Source organism: Arvicanthis niloticus, chromosome 5, assembly GCF_011762505.2.
Source record: "Arvicanthis niloticus isolate mArvNil1 chromosome 5, mArvNil1.pat.X, whole genome shotgun sequence".
Classification (NCBI taxonomy): domain Eukaryota; kingdom Metazoa; phylum Chordata; class Mammalia; order Rodentia; family Muridae; genus Arvicanthis; species Arvicanthis niloticus.
Window position 1 is genome coordinate 76,186,849 of NC_047662.1, and position 22,903 is coordinate 76,209,751.

General features: G+C 40.2%; 1 protein-coding gene across 17 annotated transcripts in view; it reads left to right on the forward strand.

The window, feature by feature from the left end:
* Positions 1 to 22,903, forward strand: part of LOC117708611 (transducin-like enhancer protein 1) — an 89,408-nt gene that overhangs the window by 41,556 nt on the left and 24,949 nt on the right. For 9 of the 17 annotated variants that reach the window (XM_076934769.1, XM_076934772.1, XM_076934771.1 and 6 more), the window contains 3 exons: positions 6,869 to 7,073; positions 7,797 to 7,813; positions 19,858 to 19,968. In XM_076934769.1, coding sequence (XP_076790884.1) covers positions 6,869 to 7,073; positions 7,797 to 7,813; positions 19,858 to 19,968 — 333 coding nt within the window. The remainder of the gene's footprint in view (positions 1 to 6,868; positions 7,074 to 7,796; positions 7,814 to 19,857; positions 19,969 to 22,903) is intronic. The other 8 variants (XM_076934770.1, XM_076934773.1, XM_076934778.1 and 5 more) reach the window with 2 other exon arrangements.

Below are 22,903 nucleotides of genomic sequence, written 5' to 3' on the forward strand. Positions count from 1 at the left end.
CACTTTACATCTCCAGTGGTGTATGTGGATCCCAGTTTCTGTCCCATACATTTGCATACCTTGTCTACTTTGTAGAGTCTAGCCACTGTGGGTGTAAAGACGTAGCTCCTTGTATTTTAATTTACAACTCCTTTCTGGTTTTTGAAATGGATCTACCTAACATGGCTTTAAAAATATGTCCTAATTCAGACCCTTTAAGTACTAGAGCTCAGACATAAGTCAGGCAGTGAAGGTGGGGTAGATAGGGTAGTGCTGCACAAATGAGTTGGCTGCAGCAAAAGTCAGACAGAGTGAAGATGGCAAGTATTTAGAGGTGTGGCCATTTCTTTCTGATCCCTTTCTAGATTTCTGTCATCTTCTCTTTTTGGTTTTTCAGGTTTATTGGAGCACTATTGACAAATAGAAATTTTATTTAAGAAGTATAACTTAATGTTTTGATTAAATTATCACAGGCAGATGAACATGTTAATCATCTCATAGTCTAATCTCTGTGTAGATGTGTGTGTATGTGTTTATGTATGCGTGCATGCACTTAAGATCTCTTAGCAGATTTCAAGTACACAACATGTTGTTATTACCCATGGCCACCATGCCTTACTGTACCTTTCCAGAAATACCCTATATAAATTGAAACTTTGAATCATTTGACCATCATCTCCTATTTTGCCCAACTCCTGGTAACTAATTAACCATTCTACTCTGCTTCTCTTAAAATCTAGACCCAGGCTGCACCTAGGGATGTAGTTCATTGTTGAAAGTGCTTGTCTAGTGTGTATGAAACTCTGAATTTGATTCCCAATACCTCCATAAATTGAATATAGTGGAAAACATCTCAAATTCTAGAATCCAGGATCATCTTAGCTACAAAATAAGTTGGAGCCCCCCCCCCTTGCACCCCCTCTTCCTCCAGCTTCTCAAGGCCCTGGATTAACAGTGGTAACAGCAAAGCACATGCGTAGGCTGTTGGGCATGATACTACAGTGAGCACGTGAGTACAGATGTCCCTTTGAGACAGTTTTATTTCCTTCAGGTATATATCTACAGTAGGATTGCTGCCTTACTTGGTAGTTCTGTTTTGAATTTTTAATTCTTTTTTTAGAAACTGTCTGGTGTTTTCTATAATAATCGGTTCCCAGAAACACTATCTGTAGATTCACTTTCTGCTATACCTTTTAATGAAACTTGATTTCCTTTTGATATTATCATCCTGAAAGGCATCTCAGTGTTTGTGGATGACCACTGATGACCAGTAATGCATTTTGATACTTACCTGATGTGACCCATCTTTGAGAATTCCTTTTGTCTGTTAATTTGTCATTTCCTGTTGCCTAGTTCAGATTATGGTTGGCAGATATTTTCTCCTATTTCTTAGATCATCCGTGTGCCATTTTCTGGGCCTTTTAGTGCACTGCTACTTTATCTTCATTGCTTTCAAGTGGCTGGAGAATTCTTGGTCCCAGTAAGCAGCTGCTTTCTGTTTGTCACTCTTACTCCTCTTTAGAGAGAGAGGCTGCTCATGTAATAGGAGGTTTTCAGACAGCTCTTGGAGTGGCCTTGAGGTTCCTGCTGCCAGACAGACTTCCCATTTGATCATTCAGGGAACTTCCTTCTTTCTTTGTTCTCCAGACCTCCAAGATAAGAACTGAATGTGTTAAAGAACAGAGAACTAGAAACTAAGGAAGAACGGTCTGCAGAGTTCAATAATGCCACGTCACATCTTATCTCTCTTAACAGTGTTTACATACATATTGTTCTCAGTGCTGCTTACTGTGATTCAGGTGTGGAGATGCCAGCTGAGGGCCTATCAGTGTAGTTAGGTTAAGTGTGGTTTTGGTGACATGTTTTTTCTGGGGTTTGTAAAATGGGTTAAACTGGAATTTGGTGGCTGGTGGCATAGAGAATTCTTAGCTCCATGCATCTTTTTTTCATAGTTTGTGTCCTTTCTGGGCAGCTCTGTAGTGATAGACCCTGTTGCACTTGGGATTGAGAAGAAAAATGTTAGTGACCACACCATGTAGTTAGTGGCTACATGATTGTTCCAAACGTCAGCAACACAGGCAGGTCCATTATAGTATGGATTCGAATAGCTTGGCTGTTGTGTGATGTGAATGAGGATACTTTATTCTTTGTGGGTTTTCAGGATCATTAACTCTCAGGGTTTGGTGTGGACTTTCACCTCTTACTGAGCCTTTGCCCACCTCTTTCAGTCAGAGCAAATCCACACTTTACATGACCCGTTTAAGTTTCAGAATGCTCCATGGAAAATTTTGCGGTAGCCTCTTTTACAATTGGCCTTTTATTTCTTCCCTTCTTTATTGTTTGAATTTTTAAGTTGTTAGTAAGATCAGCTGTAGAAAGCAGGTTTTCTTTTTAAAAAATATATTTATTTAGTTCTGTCATTGTTTTATAACTAAAGCAGGCACAGAACTCATTACACACTTAGATCTGACCGTTCTATTTTCTCAAGTGTTGTGATAACAAGTATGCCTTAGTATGTCAAGATTCTATGAGGTATTAGGGACTGATTTAAACTACATTACCAGCCCCTTGTTTGTTTATTGGTTGTTGTATTTTGAGACAAGTCTGCCCATGTTGGCATCAGTCTTGTCCTACCCTGGCCTGCCAAATGCTGGAAATGTGTTGTGTGCATGCATGCATTTGAGCATGTATGACACTCGTATGTGTGCTTCAGTACGCCAGTAGAGGTCAGAAGACTAGTCGTGTTGGTTCTTTTCTTGCCCCTTTACATTGGTTGTTGGGATTGAATTTAGGTCACCTGGCTTGCTCACAGACGCCTTTACCCTCAGAGCTATCTTGACAGCTCTCAGATTTTTGTTTTGTTAGGTGTGAAAAGGAACTTGGATGGTGATGACAGTTAATGCTTGAATATTGAAAAGGATTATGCCTTAAACAACAGTTTGCAGGATTACTTTGAGTGGAATCCAGCTGTGACCAGTTTTTTCCAGCACTGGTGGCACTTTGAGTCACCTGATTGTCTGGAGAGCTGCATTGTACATTGAAGGGCATCATCTTCCCTCAGATACAAGACTAGTAGCCTTCAACTCCAGTTTGTCCGGGTGTCCCCGTCGGGTTGCTCTGTTTGAGAGCTTCTGGTCTCAGGAGTTAGCCTGAGGAATGAGCTTTATTTGGAAAATGATGCTCTTCAAAAAACATCTTGTATTGTGTTCACACTGCTGGAGATTGAAGAAATAGGTATGAGCAAGGCAAGCTTCCCTCTATCACTGAGCCCTACCTCAGGCTTTGAAATTTTACTTTAAAAATGACAGCTGTACACAGTTTTTCTTATGTCTCTATGTAGTATAAACCTGTAAGCATTAACTGAGAAGTCTTATTTAATTTTTTTAAAAATTCTAATGCCTGGATAGGAGTGTGAGTTAACCCATCCTTGCTGTCATGTTGAAAACAAGTTACCAGATGACATTTGAGTCTGTAGAGGGCAGGAGCTTGAAAGTTTTCTAAATGACAGAACTGTTGTTTGGCTGTCTAGCAATGCTAGCATTGTATTTGACCTAAGACATGGTTTTAAATGGTGTTGCTGCTTTTTGCTCTGGGAAAGGGTGATGTGTACCAGAATGTGTCAGGAAACTGAGAGAAATTGTTCCTTTAGTAACAGATGGAATGAAGTGTGGGCTGCCCCTCTAAAGTTAACTGCTTCTGATGTGAGCCTTCTATTTAAAATAAATGTTTTATTTATTTTAAGATTCCTGCTTTTCCAATATTATGTGCTTTTGGTAGAAAGGCAAATGCTATGTCCGGGAACTTGTTTCTCCTTTACAAGTCTCCTTGAGAGAGCAGGGATATAGGAATAAGCATTGAGAAGTGGCACTGAGAGAAGTTATCCTCGAGAAGTCTAAGAACAAGCTTGTTATTTGTCACTGTCCTTAGGCTCCCTGGTAAAGGTGGGTTTGTGACTGAATACATGGAATTGGGTGATCTGAAGAGCATCCCACCTGGCTGCCCTGGGAGAAAAACCAAGTTATCTTTGGAGGAGGTTGCCTTCTTTTTCCCTTGTGCTGTGACCTGTTGTTTGTTGTTGTTGTTCTTTGTTGTTGTTTTGTTTGTTTGTTTTGGAAGCAGAGAGAATTTTAGTACTCAAGGCTCTGAGCCCTGTGTCATAACTCTTAGCTTCCAGACTATGCATCCTACCTTAGGTGAGGTGTGGCCTCAGCTGGGATAATAAATATGAGTGTGTTAACCTTAGCTCAGGAGGCAGAATGGGAGGTGCACACTCAAGTTTCCAGTAGCCTAGAACATCTAGATGACTGTGACCCATCTCTCTGTTTCTCGGTTTTAGTACTTTTTTTTTTTTTTTTTACTAGTTTTACTATTTTGCTCTTAAAATTACATAATTTATAAAAATATTTTTGTTAAAGCAAGAAAAAGACCTTTTATGTTTCTTGACCCAAAGATGGATGAGCCCAATTACCTCTAAGCGACAAGACAGCTGTTTTTGCAGGCCTGGGAAACAGTTAATGGTAGGAGTGGAAGGTCTTTGGGCTAGTCAATCTGTTGAATAATTGATAGTCATTTACCCCAACTCTTTGGTTTAAATACATACAGCTCCTTCACAACATTGACAAAGCTTAGGGTTATGTAAGCTCAGGTCTCTTTTCAGTAGTGTATTTCGATCAGCAATCTAGTTAGTTAGTTAGTTAGTTAGTTCGTTTGTTTGTTTGTTTTCTTCTGGAAGTTACCTTGGAGTTTGGGGCAGGGTTCGGGTAAGTCTTGACCATGTGGGTACCTAGTTAAATGTTCCCTAGCACAGATTCGATGCCAACTGAAATCCTGTCTCTGAGGTACTCAGCCAGTGGTTCCATCATGCAAGTTTGTGGAGGACTAAGAGGGGTGTCATGCTGTGCTTGTCTGTTCTGCTCTATGCAGTCTCTTTTTCTCTAATCAGAGCTGTGCCTAATGACCCGAGGCGGGCTTGTGTTCGCTTCACTGCTTCTCAGAAGCTGGCCGTGGCTCGTGCTCTCGATGTAATGATAGTAATTGCTAGTAGGGCAGCCCAGCGCTTCATCTTCCTCCACGCACATTTCTTATGGCAGGTGTCTCGTTCCTAATTAAGTGCTAATGAGCATGCCTAGCGGACCGAGATGCTGCTGCCAGTGTCTTCAGCTTTATGTCTCACTGTTGCAGAGCCCTTAAGAGGTGACAGAGCAAGAATTAGTGTCTTTTGGATGACAGGAAGGTGATTTTACATGTAAAGAAACTGTGATTGTGATCTCAAGTGGAGAATGAGTAATTTATAAATACTTTCCAAGAACGTTATTAATGCTGTCTGTTTGGACCTCACCCCTGTTTTCCATTTACCCCTCTAATTAAAACTGATTCTCTTAGGAGTGGAAGTTTGAGATGAAGGTGGACTATTAAAGCTTTTTAAAGGTTCTGGGAGTGAAAAATTACTGTAAATATTACCGATTTTCATTGCTTAAGATGTTTTTTGCTTAGTCTTGAGGGTAGGAAGTATATCTGAATTGGAATTAAAAATGAATTTCTGGTGTGGGTGGAAGCTACTGAACTCAGCTGTGAAGAGTGTGTTCAATCAGGAGCAGCCAATAAATAAACAAGCAGTTCACTCCTGAGAAATGAGCATGAATTAGAATCTTAAGAATTATGAAACATTACAACTTAGAAATAGAGATTTAACTGTTTTTTTACTGTCTCATCAAAACTGAATTCTATATTGGACAACTTAAATACATCTAGATCAATGGTTCAGGGCCATTTCTTATATATTTGCTTATTTTAAGGGTAATACATGAGAGGAATAGTGTGGTTTCTTAAGGACAGGTTTGTAACTTTCGCAGTGAATTAGGTGGTAGAGTCAGCCTGGGCAGCAGAGCAGGTAGCTGGGAACGGGACCCTCTAAATCTCCGCAGTCAGTAGACAGAGCTTCTCCTCTCCAGGTTTCAACCTCTCACTCTCAGCACGTTATTCTGTAACATAGACAAGGTGTGTGGGGCTGGGTTTCAGGAATGACATTTGGGTGAAAGGAGTAGCTAAAGAGTTAACTCCAAGGTCTCTTCCAGTGGTCAGTCTGCTTCCTAGGCCCATCTCTGCCATAGGGTAGTATGGGCCAGCTGTGGGGCTCACTGACAGTTCCTTCACCCTAGTGAACCTCAGCACATGCCAGGAAGCTGGGTTACTTCTGAGAAACGAGGACGTCATTGCTTCCTTACATTCTCAGAGGGCTTAGTGAGTTAGGGACACAGTGCAAGGTGCCATCCAGATACTAGCACTTCTTGCTTTCTGAGTTTTCTGATAGTTAATGCTGGGTGAAATGTATTTACCCCATAAATAGTGTGTTTACTTCATTGTGGGGGTATTTACCATGTACGTTCATTAACTTCAGTCAGCTCAGGACAGGTGTACAGCTTAGAGTCAGTGACACACTGAAGTTTCTCCTCAGAGGCACTTAGATCTAGGTGAGATACACACACGAATCTTTTAAAGTAGCCAGACTTGCTCAATAATAAAGTTTTATTGTTCATGTTGGTTGTAGCAAAAAGTGGCAGGTAAAAACTCTAGGGTAGATTTGGGGCGTGGCCGGGGGTGAGTACTGAGGGGCAAAAGCATTTGATGAGTTGAAAGCACTAACCTCATTTCCTCTTTCCTACCTCTGTCTCTATTTCCTTTTCTGTGTCCAACTTGTGGTTCTTTCTTACATCTTCTGTTATTTCTACTTTTTCCCTGAATGGTTTATTAACCACTATTGCCACCGCCTCCTCCTCTTCTTCCTCCTCTTCTTTCTGCTGTTTCTCCTCTTCCTTCTCTTCCTCCTCTTCTTACTGTTCTCCACCCCTTCTCTTCCTCTTCGTCCTCTTCCTCCAACCACTGCCAACAGCAGCAGCAGTTGCAAGCTCAGCATCTCTCCCATGGCCATGGACCCCCAGTACCTCTCACGCCTCACCCTTCAGGACTTCAGCCTCCTGGCATCCCGCCCCTTGGGGGCAGTGCCAGCCTTCTCGCGCTGTCTAGTGCTCTGAGTGGGCAATCTCACTTGGCAATAAAAGATGACAAGAAGCACCATGATGCAGAGCGCCACAGAGGTGAGAGGCCGGGCAAGCCAGATTAGGCTTTGCTCTCATACTCAGACAGTGCTGCAGAGCTGTGCCTCGCTGTGGAAAGCCCCAGCCCCACACAGAGAGCAAACAGTGAGATAACAGGAGCTGTCGCAAAGCTTTCCACTGACACTCAGTTCACCCTGCCACTCTGCAAGGTTTGCCTTGGGCAGCTGTGGGGTTTTCGATCTTGCTAGCCTGCAGGCATCTTGACATCTTAGTAACTGCCTTTTTAATGCCAGTGGCCTGTACCATATTATGGAGAACTGTTAACTGCTTAATTGGGTAATTTTCAAAGAAAGTGATGTTTGTTAAATGGGGCGAAATAAGAAGTTAAATTTGAAAGTGAATGTGTTCAAATGAAAGGCTTGACAATTGCATCTGTTACTAGTTTTGTAGGCTTTAATCCTAGTATGCATTAAATATTGGCCAAATTGCACTTGACTAATTTTTGAAGAAAAGTAATTTATTCTGTCAAGAAATTAAAAATAGGCTTTGTGTATGGTTAAACTGTAAATCTTATGTTTACAAAAATACTGTAATCTTCAGGAAATCACTGTATTAGGAATGTGCAATGACTTATATAAATAAAGCCATTTTTGAAACTGCCTGGGGCCTGTGTTCTAATTATTCCCCCCTTTTTTTATTTCTGTTCTTGCCTCTGTGTCTGAACGGGCGTGTCTGTGCATTTCTTGGTAACCTCGGGAGCAGACAGAGAGCCGGGCACGGTAAGTACCCCCAGCGCCTGTCACACGAACACAGACCCCACTTGCTTTTCCAAGCTGCCTTCTTCGAACACAAGCACCAAGCAGACACACAGACGCCCCGGCATGTAGTGACCTGGGTTTCTCATTTTTTTTTTTTTCTTTTTAAAAATCATTTTATTTTTGTTAGTAATTGCTCTCTCTTCTCTTTTATAAACCTGGCCTTTGAGGAGAGGTACCTGCTTTGAAAGTATAGCTGTTTGCTGCAATTCCTTACTGCTCTGTGTATAGCCCAGACCAGCTTTAAAATGTGTGTTCTATGTGGAGTCTAGGTTACACATAGTTTAAAAGAATACTCAGTTTCTCCTTAACAAGTATGTTATTTCAGTCTAAATGGGTTGTTTTCCTTGTGAATGCATCTTATTTGCTACCTTTCCATATTTGTTTTCTCTGCATATTTTATTGTAGTATAACCTGGATCTTAAAATTTCTTTACACGTAAGACTGCATCTAAGTAATGAATTCTTAAAAACCTAGTGCGTCATAGTCAGGGCTGCGTCCTTATAGACTTCATGTTTTCAGAAACCCGAGTCACACATACTCTCTTATTGTGCTGAATGCTTACACTGCATAATGCTGGGGACACACATTTTAAAGATGCACAATGAGAACCTGCTCTGCTTAATGAGGGGGCCCACAGATTCTTCCTGTTTACCCCCATTTCTGAACACAGTAATTTTTTGACCATCTTTAAAGCATGGTTTTTTAAAAAAAGTAAGAACTAGAGCAGTGAATTTTAAATCATTCCTCTTTCTTCTACCTTTCTGTCCTGAGAACTGAACCCAGGGCCTCATACCTGGAAGGAAAGTTCTGTATCATGAAGCTAGTTCCCACTGCTGTTCCTTTTCATTCCTTTATGTTTCTCTCCCCCTCCCCCCTCCCCCCTCCCCCCTCCCCTCCCCTCTCCCCCTCCCCCTCCCCCTCCCCTCTCCCCCTCCCCTTCCCCCCCCCTTTGTGTTTGTGTTTGTGTATGTATAGAAGAATTCTATTATTCTATTATTTCTACAATATAGGTCCCAGGAATTGAGCTCAGGTTGTCAGGCTTGGTGGCAAGTGTCTTTATCTTTATACATACATACATACATACACACACACACACACCTATGAGATGAATCTCGCTGTATAGACCTGGGTGCTGGATCACAGGGGTATGTCCTAACATCTTAAAGTTTTCTGTTAGGAGTTTAGGAAGAAGATTGCACTTTGACAAGTTCAGGATCCCCTACCACCTTTCTGTGTAGTATAGGAACTGATTTAAAATTTCTCTTTGAGATATGTACTGTTGTGTTCTTGTATTGGGATTTGTTTAGGGGTATGAGTAAGTATTAAAGGGAAAAGTAGCTAGGTTTTTAATTATTAGAGTATAGGGTTTTTAAGGTAGTTTTAGAAGGAAGGGAAGAAAACAGACAAAAGCTTTAAGTAGAAAATAAAATGCCTAACAAGCAGAGTATAGGTTTGAGTAAATTGGCTTTGTTTTATGAAGAAACCCTTTTGCTATTTTGGTTTCCTTATGCACTGTCATATTTTCTTCCATGTTCATTCAATTTAGTACAACATTTAAAGCCCCATCTTTGGACCTATAAAGTCAGCAGAAGATGTAGTGAAGAACCGTCTTGCATGTTTTCATCTGAATTTATTTTATTTGTATAAAGGGGGCTTTATACAAATTTTATTTGTATAGAGGGGGCTTTTCTAATTTAATATTTCTTGCTGCTCTTATTACTTTTTAGCCTTAAATGAAGGTATTCATTGAGTGCTCCCTACATGTAAGGCTGCGACAGTTAGGAGTAGGTAGCTACACAGCAAATGCATTTTGTCAGTCAAGAACAGGACAAGTGACAGAAATGCTGAAGTCACAGCTCAAGTGTTTCCATGGACAGAGGACTGAGAAATGCCTCGGGTACAAACAGGTTTGTATGCTGAAGCTGCTAGGGCCTTGCCCATATGTAGTCTTCCCAGTGGTCTCTTACTCAAAATTTAGGCTAAAATTGTATACAAGTTCTTAATAATAGGAGGAAGTGAGAGTATGGTAGGAGGGGGTCAGTTGAATACTCATTTTTAAAGCAGTCCTTTAGTTAGCATATAAACTAAAAGGTTTCTTTATGGCTTCTTCAGACTAACAGGAATTTTTTTGCTTATATTCACTTGCTCCTTGCCCAGTCCTTCACTTTTCTTTGTTTCTCCTGGTCTCCCTCCTCCCAGATACCACCTCCCAGATACCTTCTCCCTTTAGTTGTATCCTCAAGAGAGTATAAAACAGTTCTTGAATTTTAGGAAGCTATGGGTTATTTCTAAGTTTATATTAGATTCAGTGAACTTCATAGAAACATAGAGGATGCCGGTAATAGAAAAGAAGTGATGATGTGTAGTATCATTTTAACATGTACAAATTTTGATAAGCTTAGAAGTGTATGCATGTAGGTAGGTAGGTAGGGGTGTTTGTGTGTGTGTGTGTGTGTGTACTGTTTTTCTGCCTAATGATTACAATCTCTTTGGTGGTCAAAATGGGACAAGCACAGTAACTTTAGCCAAACATTAATATAGCTTGTAGAGGAGTTGAATTGTTCTCTTTACCCAAGGTAGGTTTTGAGGCAGTTGAATAAAATTAAAAGTTAGCTTCTCAACTTGGCATAAAATTGAATATGAGAACCAGTGGGTAATGAAGTATGTGTATTCTTAGTGCCTAAAGTATTGTAGTACTATTTGATTAAGTACTTGGAGTTGTGATTCTGATTTTACTTGACTCTTTGTTGCTGTCTTTCACTAAAAAGATGAAGATGATGGTTTCAAGTCAATCTGACTCAGTGTTTCTGTTTTTAAAATAAAATTACTGAGGACCCCTAAGGACTTGTTTCTTTTGGTGATATACTTTGACATTTATAATATTAGAATAAAACTTTAAAAACCATTTAGATACAGAGCTATTCAGACATGTTAATCATTTTAATATTAATGAAAAAGCAATGTATTCTTTAAAACAGACTTTTAATGAGTGAATTGTTTTTTCATATTTTCAGATATTTCTTTTAATGCTGGCTTAAAAGAAACTTGACTAGGTTTTGACCAGCCCTTATATTCAGTCTGTGACACAGTTGATTTCATGTGTCATTCTTGAAGAAAATTTGTCTTAAGAGATTTGTGGAAGTCTCTGAGTCATTTTTTTGGGGGGGGGGCATGGGGGTTCTTGGCTCAAACTCAAACAACTTGAGCCTTGACTACACTGACTCCTTACTACTATTTTTTGCTGCTTTTATATGAAACATACTGGTTAAATCAAATGCAAAAATCGTGCAGATCCAGAGGAAAACAGCTGTATGGTAGGTGCTTCATCTTTATCTCCCAATGATAGTATTAACTCAGCTTGTTTTTTTATTTATGCTTTTAGGTTAGAGAACAAATGAACTTTCACATAGGTAGTATGTTTTAATGTAAAAGCTGAAAAACTAAAGTACTAAGAACAGAATATTCCCAGTGGATGAGCCAGAATACCATGAAGGGTTTGCTGTGCTGGGCTTTCCTTCTTGTTTGTTTAGTTTTGATCTATAATTCTCAAAATCCATTTCTTCCTGCTTGTTTGTTGTTTTTTTTTCCTAACTATTTTGTGTGCAAATGTCTCTGGGTGCAGGTGTGCCATAGTATCATGGAGAGGTCAGAGGACTATTTGTGGGATTCAGTCCTTGACTTTATCAATCATCTACTGAGCCAACATGACAGCTTCTTCCTTTTACTAGAGACAAGAGCTTACACTCTAGTCCAGGCTGACCTCAGACTCATGTCTCCTGTCTCCACTTGCTAAGTGTTAGCATTACAGACAAAAGCCTACCATGTCTTTTTTTTTTTTTTTTTTCTTTTTAACTCATAAGCCTTTATATGTAAGTATAGCTGTTGAACAAATAAATAGCAGTAAAGGAAGGCCAGGTTCAGTGAATGAGTTTTTGCCTATGTGTATATGCAGCATGTGTGCTCTTTTGTTTTCTAAGACCAGAAGAAGGGTCGGTCCCTAGGAGCTTAGCCTGGATCCTCTGCCAAAGCAACAAGTGTTCTTAACAGCTGAGCTGTTAATAATAAAAGAAATAACGTACAACTATTGTTTGGTTTAAAGGTGACTTGCATTAAATTTTGTCTAAAAGGAATGTCATTTAAACACATCTACTTGAAATTCTTGGTACTGGAGGACCAGCAAATAATTACGTTTCTTTAAAAAGAAACAGCAGAACCAGCTAGATGTGCTAAGTGAAGACCTGTAATCCCAGTAAGTGTGGGTTCTTCCCTTTAAAATGCTATTAGGAGAGCAGGCAAAAACTAAAGTACTAAGAACAGAATATTCCCAGTGGATGAGCCAGAATACCATGAAGGGTTTGCTGTGCTGGGCTTTCCTTCTTGTTTGTTTAGTTTTGATCCATAATTCTTAGATTATGGTTGTTTCTCAATTGAGAAAGGTGCTTTATGACCTGAGCCCAATCCCTTGGGCCCACGTGGTAGAAGGAGAGAATTGACTTCTGCAAGTGGTCATCTTGTAACCTGTACATGCATGCTGTGGTAGGTGGATATCCCTAGCCCTTGGGGTACATACACATACTCAGAAAACAAAAATATGTTTAAAATGTAAACTGTAGGTTGTATAGTATATTCATGGATGTGAGGGTCCATCTGCCTGGGTGGCTGATCCAACCGAGCAGGCCTGCTCAGTACAGCACATTCAGCTTTGTTGAAAGTAGATAAGGATAGCAAGGAGTCCTTTGCCTAACTATTTACAGATTAAATTTTGAGAAAAGATGGCTTGGAAATTCAGGCAAAAATTGAGATGACTCCTGTAAAATGTTAACTTCCTGGTACTGTAGGAAACGTGAACTGTACTTAGGCAGTTGCCTCTCTCTACATGCCTGTTTTGGCGGTATTTATCACTGCTTGAAAAAGCTGACATTCCTGCTGTGAATTAAGTCCTGAAGGAGACAAGCCTAGTGATCTTAGGTGGTTGGGGTTGCTGTGTACCTGTGATGGTGGGGGCGGGATTTCTTTTTTCAGATAAGTGCTGAAGCCTGTGCCACCTGGGAAGACATTTAGGTCTGTCTCACTGTAATCATTGCAAAAACAGCCGTTTTTCAAGTTGTATTTATTTTTTTGTTTTATTTTTATGTGTATGGTTGTTTTGCCTGTATATATGTATATGTATCACATGTGTCCCTTAGTGTTCTCAGAGACTAGATGGGAATGGATCCTGTATTGCAGATGATTGTAAGCTGCTGTGTAGGTGCTAGGAAGTGAATCCAAGTTTTGGGAGACGAGGCAGTGCTCTTAACCGCTGAGCCATCTGTCCAGTCCAGCCCCCATAGCCAGTTTTAGACTTCAGTTTTTATCTTATAATTAAAAAACATGAACAAGCATGTGGTTCTTTTTCTTTTTTCTTTCGATATTTCGGTGATTGCTATTTTCCACTGGAAGTTCACACTGGCAGCCAGTACAGCATCTGCATGTTTGAGGTGAGCAGTGGACATAAATGCTGTAAGAAATTCAAATGACTCAGATCCTGACATAATGTTTTGTCAATGTGGGGCAATTTCTTGCACTAGAAAAGTCAGTTTCAGTATCTTATCTGAAGTGCTTGGGTCGAAAGAGTGTTTTAGACCTGAGTTTTAGATTTAGGAATATTTGGAGACTTACTGGTTGTAAATTTAAATGTTCTGGAGTCTAAGGCTGTTGTTTAAAAAGTTCAAGTTTAGGAGCTTTGGAATTTTTGCATTCAGATTAGAGGTTCTCAGCCGTAGCCAGGCTGTAAAGAATGGAGAGTACCCCAATAAGAAGGCTTGGCACACTGACTTTGCTCTCTGTGGTATGACTTGGGAGCATCATCCTGTTAAAGCCACTTAGATTGTTTTTAAGTATCTGTTCTGTTCCAGAATGACTTCGTTTTGCCTTTTCTAAAAAACGAGTGTGAAGGCCAATTTGGGGGGGTGGAGAGGTGGTGACAGAGTCATGTGGTTTAATGTGTGACATTCAAGTATAATATCACAGGCTCAGTCTCATCTCCTGCAAGGCCCACCTGCATTTGGCAGCATAGGTCTCTGTGGTCCTGGTACAATTTAGCCACAGTCTGCTTGTAACTGAGACAGATGAGCCCTCTTCAGGCTTGCTGCAGAGTTTGGAGAGGTTATGTGTATGTCCTGTGGATACATTTTCTACGTTCTTGTTGACAAGTGGTGATCCCTATGGTTATGGGTAAAAGTGCATTCCTTTTTAAAGTGGGTAGTAGAAAATGTGAATGACCGATTTGTACTGCTGCAAAAGTGTAGTGAAGGGTGATGGCTTAATTGCCATCATGTGTAGATGGAGACGACAGATGTGATGGGGTGCATCCTTACCTAATTGTTTTAATGTTCCCCAAGAAGTTAATTGTCAGTGTGGAATGTGCTATCAAATTAGGTTCCCACCGTCTTAGTGTAACTGAGGATAAATGAGGTGTCTGAATCTCCAATCTGTGCCTCTGACACAACCACTTGTCCTGCCGGGAAGAGAATGTTCCCAAGGGAATCAGCATAGCAGCTGCAGAATCCATTTGAATTGTGCTCTCTCATGATATGAGGAAAGCCTGTCTAACATTTGCTGTGCCAGTGAGGGGCTCTCTTGTTTGCTATTGGTGGTTTCAATGTTTAAATTTGTTGTCAAAGAAGTTTCTCAAGTGCATGAAGGTTTCTGAGTATTTGAGAAATGTAGCATTCACAAGGCATTTTGTCAAATACAGGATTCTCTGAGTCTGTGTGTGTAATCACTACTGATAAGTTGCTAAAGAAGAATAAAGTTCTTGGAACCAGATCATAAAGACTGCTTTTATCCTTATCAAAGTACCTGGGTCTTTGCTGCCTTATTTAGTGGGTTCCCAGAGTGCAGTGACAGATGAAGATAAAGTAATAGCAAGCTTGCTTGAGGTTGAACCAGTGCTTTTACTGTAAATTCTTACAGAACAGTATGGTTGTAAAATTGCATTTGGATGTTTAATGTTGGATATTTTAAGAAACTGTTGGCCTCCCTTACCACACTAGGTTGAATACTTTGTGACTGTCTTAGTGTTACCATTTACTTCAACAGAAAATGCCCTGGTGTGTTTTATGAAGGATATCCCCTGTTAAAACAGTGTCACTGCTCTTACCCCAAGACAATGCACACAGGTGGTTTTCTTTGGGATTTTTTTTTTTTTCTTCTGAAATAGTGTTCATGTAGCCTAGGCTGCCCTTGACCCACCTGCCTGAACTTCCTCATTGTTGCAATTCCAGGCTTGTACCACTCTGCCAGTATGCCTGGTTGTTTAACTGGGAGCTTTTCTCCTGAACTCCACAGCTGTTGTCTGGGAAGTGTGGTTAGATGAGACGCTAGCAAGCTTGTATCTTTAATACACTTGTTTGCTGTTGGTGTAGATGTTCCAAGATTTTTCCTGCTCAAATCATTCCAGGTTTTCCTAAGGGAAGAAGTCCCTTTGGGCTGGCCTCCAGTCATTTTCTGTGTATTTTCTGCATACAAACAGGAGAAACTATGCAAGTGAGGTGACCTGTGTTTTCTTTCTCAGATATGTCAGAAAAGCCTCTCCCTTTAGAGCATAAACATGTACAACACCCAAGGCTATAGTTCAGAATTTTATGTTTGTTTAGTAAACATTCGTTTTAGACCCTGATTTGTTCATGTTTGTCATATTCCCTTGGGCTGCATAAATCCTAGTTTGAGGTCTTTTAGAAAACATAAGTAAGATGATTTTGTTTATTTAACATTTTTTTTTTTTTAAAAAAACTTAAAAGTGCAGCCTGAAAATCCCAGTCCTCGAGATGATTGTAATAGAATGCTGTTCGGTGTTGAGAGTGCTTGAAAAGCAAGGTGAACTGACAGCCTGGTGGTTTGGACAAGATGAAAACTTGCCAGTCAGCGTACCAGCACTGGTTCTGGTTCTAATGTTGGTAAAAATATGATGCTGTTACGGCATCTATTTGATGAGTTTTGTGCAGTAAATTAGAATCTTTGCATGCTCTAGGACACAGTTCTATAAGGTCTATAAAACTCTGGTCTGTATAGAACAGCACCCAGGGGCAGATATATTGCTTGTGGCTTTGCTGAGGGCTTTGCCCAGTGCATGGCTTGGCTCATTAGTAGAGTTTATGAATGGAAAGGCAGAAACTCTGTCTTTCTTAGTACTGTATGTGTGGAGGTGTGCTTACCAGTGCAAAAATGTGTAGAGGCTTGAGGTCAACTTCGGCTATCTTATGTCACTCACCACCTTAGTTTTTCAGACATGGTTTCTCACTGAACCTTGTGTTAGTCATTTCAGTGAGACTGATGGGCCAGTGAGCCCTTGGATTCACTTGTCTCTATGGCCTGCCTGTCAGTGCTGGGGTGACAAGACACACCTGCTCTTTACATGGGTGCTAGTGATCTAAATACACTGTCTTCATGCTCACACAGAAAGCAGTTTATTCACAAGTCATTCCCTCGGCCCCTTTTCTCTGTTGTTATTTGTTGTTCTGCATTTCATTTATGTTTATTCGGCGTGCTTGTGTGCCTGTGTGTACCTGTGCCTGAGTTTATGAGAAGAATATGTGTGCAGGTGCCTAAGGATACCCAGGATGTTGGACTCCATGGAACTAAAATTACAGGAGTTGGAAACCTTCTGATGTGGGTACTGAGAACTGAACCCAGGTCCTTTGCAAGAACAGTAAATGCTCTAACCACTGAGCATTCTTTCTCACCCCCTCACTACCCCTGGGTTGTTTTTTTTTTGTTTGTTTGTTTTGTTTTTGTTTGTTTGTTTGTTTGTTTTTGTTACTTTTTTTGAGACAGGGAATCTCATAATATTTCTCAATAAAGTCAGCTCACTTTGAAGTAGACTATTTGGTTTTCCTAATTGTATGTTTACACTTGTTGTGTAAAGTCTGTAACCCAGATAGATCAAGAGGTTGTGTGTCTGGTTAGGAAGGAGGATCAGAGAGCATGTATCAAGCATTGGTATGTCACAATAGAATGTTTAACAGTAGTCATAAGAACCATTGTTGGTTTTATTTATGTCATATATTTGGGTACGGATATTTTCTGAAACCAAGTTTAGAATTTGCTTTCTTGGGAGAGGAAGCACTTGTATATTCTACTACTGAAAGTAGTAGACTAATCGTAGTAGTCTTAGGCCCGTCATATCTGCTCTCTGGACGTTATTTGGTGTTCCAGGTAATATACAAAATGAAAAGGAATATCTTTTAAAGGTTGCCTTTGCCTCTGCCCATATAGGAATCTGCCGTCTTTTGTGTTTGATATGTGATTACTCTTTCCTTGTATATAGTGCTATAGATTCAACTGAAGGCCTTTTACATGCTAGGCAAGTGCTAGGGCCAGCTCAACTGCATGTGTTTTAGGATCTTGAAACCATTTCAATTTCATTGTTTTGCAATCTTCTTTTAAATGCTTTTTAGATAACGCAGACTTGTAGATATCCTGTGACATAGAATCATAAATTTTGTAGGAACAAAGGGGTCATTCAGTCAGTATTTCAGTTTTATCTCTTAGTTCCTAATACATGTATCTATCAATGACTCATAATGAAGATCAAGATGACTGTCCGGTCCTTCATCCATAGGAGCAAGCAGCAGGTGGATCACTAGAGTGGATTACTATCACAAGAAATCCAGCAGTACCTTGAAGTTCCTTCGGGTTTCAGGAGAGCAAAGGAGAAACATCAAATATATACATATTGGCAGCATTTGGAAGTCAGAAATATTGCTGATGCTTTTGGAGGAGTGCAGTAGGCTACCAAGCATTACGTTCAGAAAAACTGGTCATGGAGGCAAAGGTATAGGATGCAGGATCCCTGGCTCTGACTGATGCTCTGGTCCTCCCTGGCCTCCTTTGCTGCTTTTTCCAGTTAAATTGATAACATCAAAAGCATTAAGAGATGCTTTGTTTTGTAACTGTTGTCTGCTAGTTGAATGGGGCCAATTTTCCGGTAACCAGGGATGTTACTTACTAGCCCATACTGAATTTAGGGGAATTTTCAGAGCTTTTCAAAATCATTTCAAGTTATAGGCCTCATATAAGCTGCTGAAATGGAAATTACAGTAGCAAGTTCTGAACTTACAGAAGCAAGCCTCAAAACACGGTGCCCTCACAGGTCTGCCCCCAAAATGTTACTGTCCCAGCAGAAACTGGTGTTCTTGTAGAAGTGTAGAATGCTTTTGGGTTTAGACTGAGTAGTGTGGACAGTCACTGCTCATTTTGCAGGAGAGACTTTAAAGTTGCTTCAGACCTGACTCCCAATCACTCCCACAATGCTTTCCCCATCCCCATCCCCTGGCCCCTTCTCCTGTGAGAGGGTGGAGCCCCTGGGTATCCCCCTACCCTAGCACTTCAAGTCTCTGAAAGGCTAAGTGCTTCCTCTCCCATTGAGTCCTTTTGCAAGGCACTGGTGCAGGTGTAAAGTTGAATGAGATGCAGCCCTACTCAGGATTCATTTGCTCTGTTCAGAGCCTGGATATAACCTCAGGGCTAGAATGTCTCAAATATACTAGTAACTGCTTTGCAGGGGTTTTATTAGTTCTCATCCTTTGCCAGCTATGAGCCCTGGTTGGAGTCTGAGTGTTTTTAAGGAGATAATTTTAAGTAATCAGTTCATAGATCTAGTCAGCTCACCTTCCAGCCCCAGGCACTGTGGGCCTTTGAGCTGTTCTGTACTGAATTGTGTGGGTCATTCTACCTTTTATCTAATTCTCTTGGCCATTTGTTTTGTTTGAACAATCATGAATAAAAAAAGCTCAGGGTTTTGGATCCACTCTAAAGTGGAACAAGAGGTTTCCAACTGCCTTCTAGTCCCCAGGTTTTTGTTTTCTTTTTTTGTTTCTGTGTGTGATGAAACTGTCAAAGTGGGGTACAGGGTTTCTCCTGGTAAGCTTGGAGAGCCAACCACCTGGCTGATTGTGTTTGACTCGCAAGGAATGGAAATCCACAGCCTTAAAAAATGTTACATAAAACATTTATTTCTGGTATATACTGTGTATTGTGGTCCTCTTTGGGCCAGGGAAAGTAGCATAATCGCTGACCCTCTGCCCCACCCCCATCCTTAGTTCTCAAGCATCTTGGCAAAAATTGGGGTTATCTGGGCCTTGTGAAAGGCAGTTTTTGCACAGCTCATTCAGTATTGTTCAGGGCAGTAACACGTCACTGAACAAATTGGTTCCTTGCATATGCTAATCCAGCTCTTACAAGAGCTCTTTGTAATGTGTTCTGCTTTAGCCTGAGGGGAGATGGGAATTGAAGAGATGTGCAGGTCATGTCATGTGACCCCAAAATATCTAAAATGCCTGTTTTCTTTGGGTCAACAGTTCATACTCAGCGTGTGCTGATGAAAGTGCGCTGTACGGTTTGTGGCAGACCTTGGTCCCAGTTCTTACTTTTGTGTAAGAGCTGCATTTGCTGTTGAAGGTTCACAACTAGCTAGGATTTCTTCTTTGGATATTAATTTCAGTGGTATTTTCAACAGTAATGTAAAAGAACTTAAAAACCCGTTATTGTTGTGTGGGAAATGTGATTTGCCATTTAGAAACTACTATTACTCCCACCTACATCTTTGGTGCTGTTTTAGAGAGGCGCATAGTGACTTCTGGTCATACTATGTGCCCAATAAAGTGATATCAGGAATTACTCCAAGGCTACTCCTATTTCTCACTAAAAGTTGCAGTGAAAATGAGTAAAAACACATCTACATACAATCAGCAAGTGCCTTTTTTTCCCAACATTAAACAGAGGCACAGTTTGAGTAATGGGGCCTCAAGGATCTACCAGGGTTTAAACAGTTAGGTAAGTGTAAAGTCAGGTTTCTTTTGAAGGTCTGTCTAAATGTTTGCCACGGGGTCTTAAGACTTGGGACTTAACAGGGATGCAAGACCCTTGGTGTGTCCTGTCTCCAGAACAGTTCTTCCAGGTTGGGTTTCCTTACATACAAAGAGGCCTAGGAGGAAACCTTTATTAGTACTTTTTTTGTCTTGCAGAGTAATTCCCTCTTGGTCCCAGACAGCTTAAGAGGCACAGATAAACGCAGAAATGGTCCAGAGTTTTCCAGTGACATCAAAAAAAGGAAGGTGGATGATAAGGATAACTATGTAAGTGAATAAAGGACTTCCCATAATAATTATTTACTTACTGCTTTCCCTGTGAGCAAGTATCCAGGTGTAATGCTAGAGTGAGAAAATTGTATCTCTTTTCATATTGTAAATCAAGTAAGTTCCTACACTGAAGGATGTTGTTGTCAAGGCTGTATATTATATTACACTTCATTTGGGCTTACAGTTTTCTAACCTCGTTACTCACAAAGGGAACTTGAGAGTATCAGGTTAGTTGTATGAGGCAATAGACCAGTACCTGGAGGCTGAAGCAGGAGGATTACAACGACAAGGCCAAATTGGGCTATACAGAGAGAACTTGTCTTAAATCAAAATTTGCAGAGATGGCTCTGCAAATTTAACTTTTAACATATTCCAGGCCTTGGATTTGATCCCCAGCATGGTAAAACACATAGACACAAGAAAACAAACAAAGCTATAACATCAGACTGACTTGAGCCACTTTTCTGTTGGCCTTGAAGGAAGAATCTACTTTGGAGCTGTGGAGAAATTTAGACACAAGGCTTCTGTTTCTTGCTGGCTTGCCTAAGCCTTCAGCTAATTATTACAGTTTGTGTGCCAGGATAAGTGCCAGGAAGCCTGTGCTCTGACACAGATTATTTCATTTAGTTCTTGCTAAAACTTGCCAACTTGGGTATCATCTTCATTTCATAGCTAATGAAACTTGCCCAGAGCTTGTGTTTCAGCAGAGGTCATGGGTTAAGCACCTTATTCCAAAGCCATGCTGTATTACAGCCCTGGACGTATTTTTAGAATTGGCATTTCCCTAGAGGTCCTAGATCTGTTCACAGTTTATATCATGATTTAATAAACATTTCAAAAACCAAAGTCATTGGCTCTCTCCTTCTGCCACTATTTGTTGCTCAGAGTTACATGTGTTTGCTTTCATGTTTCATGTTTTGGAGCATTCAGTGTCAGCAATCAAAAAGGTCTGTGATATTTAGAAGGTGGATCATTTGCTGATACCTAGTTCTGTGTTACTAGTTTCTCCACAAGGAAATATTTAATTCAGCAATGAGGGACCTCGAATCAATATTTTGGCCTGATGTTTTTCTGGGACTAATGTCTTGCCTCCTTACAAAACTGGTATTGGGGTGATATAGTGAGATTATATTGGAACATGTAGGAGGCAAAACCTAAGACCAGAACTCACTGTATTGTGCTGGTTTATATTTGCAGAAGGACCCAATACAAAGCTCCATTTCAGTTGTAGAAAATAAGAATGATTCACTTCAGCATGTCATGAGAGGGGTTAGAGGGTGCCGGAAATGAGGGTCTAGAAAACAACACAAAACTCTTAGGATGAAGATAGTTTTCTACAGCAGAGAAGATGAATTCTGTTATCCTGTTACATGTTTATGAAGGAGTATAAGGCTGGAGTTTGAGGTCTGAAACAAATGATAAAAAGGTAGGAATATAAATTATCCTACTTGGGTCATTATAATGCTGTATAGATGTGCCTCGTATTTATTTCTCATTGAAGGGAGAGTTTTGTTTTGTTTTGTTTTGTTTTTTCTGAAAAGGAGTACAATGTAAAGGAGTGTAGTAAATCATTTGCTACTGTTATCCACTCCATCGTTTGTACTATGGACATTTTAATAATTCTTTTCCTACAAGAGAAGCCCTTCTAGTTTACAGGGGTTCACCATTTCTACCGTTGACAGCATTGTGCCTTTTTTTTTTTTTTGACACTAGGAGAAGATACATTTTTTTATCACATTTTTTTTCAATAAAAATATTACAGTAAATTTTTAATTTGGATGCTCTGACTTGAGCATTGGCTGCCAGTTTATGTTGCTGGTAAACTCCATAGTACTTCCATGGTGGAGCATGAGTGCTGCTTAGATCTGAAACCTAAGACTAACCCCAGTGACATGCTTTGTCCATTAAAGCCAAACTTACCACACATAACCCCCAACTAAAGGCCAAGTGTTCAGACTTCTGAGCCTATGGAGGACACTTATTTATACCACACTAAGAAAATAGAATTTTTCAAACTTTGATATGGGAGTGAACTCATCTTTAACTGTGCAGATTTTTTTGAATGCAGTGTAACCCTGGAATGTCCTGTGATTAGCCAACTTTATAGTTCAGTGAAAAGACAGTAAAGACCCCTATGCTGGATGGCAGTGCCCTCCAGCTACCTCTGTCTGTTTTCTTTCCATCTCTCAATACTTTAGGCTAAAGAGCTTGATCTTCTTTTACTCCTATATGTATGGTGCCTGAATGTACATGTAGATGCATGAAATTGACATTGTGTCTTTGATAGCACTCCACTTTTTTTGTTTTATAGAGTCAAAAGTCTTGCCAATTTCCCAGAGTCTATCTATCTAGAATGCCCAGGTATCCACTGTCTCTCTCTCCTGAGTACCGGAGTTGCAGGTACCCTCTGAGCCTGTATGACATTCCTGTGAATTCTAGGGTCTGAACTCCAGTCCTCATACACATCATGTACTTTAGCCATTGAATTAAATCTCTTCAGCCACCTGCTCCCCGACTCTTCTGAGACAGGACATCTTATATAGTAGACAGGCAAGCTTCAACTTACTTTGTAACCAAGTATGACCTTGACTAAAACTTTAATGATTTGAGTACTGTGCTGCAGTACATATGATACTGTACAGTTCTGGGGATCAAATCCAGGGCTTTGCCCATATTAGCACTCTGAACTGAGCTGTATCACCAGCTGCCAAAAGTTTATTCTTCACATGTGATAGATCTTTTTTTTTTAATGTTATAATTAGTGACCTCATGGGATGGTGGTGTAAGTAAATTTATCTCTATAGTCATGGATTGTCTATGAGCCTCATACTGACTAGCTGTGTATCTTCAAGTATAAAAGCAATGGTATGTTGTTCTTTACTTTGAAATGAAAGTTGACTGAATTCTAATAGAAAGGTATACAAATCATATT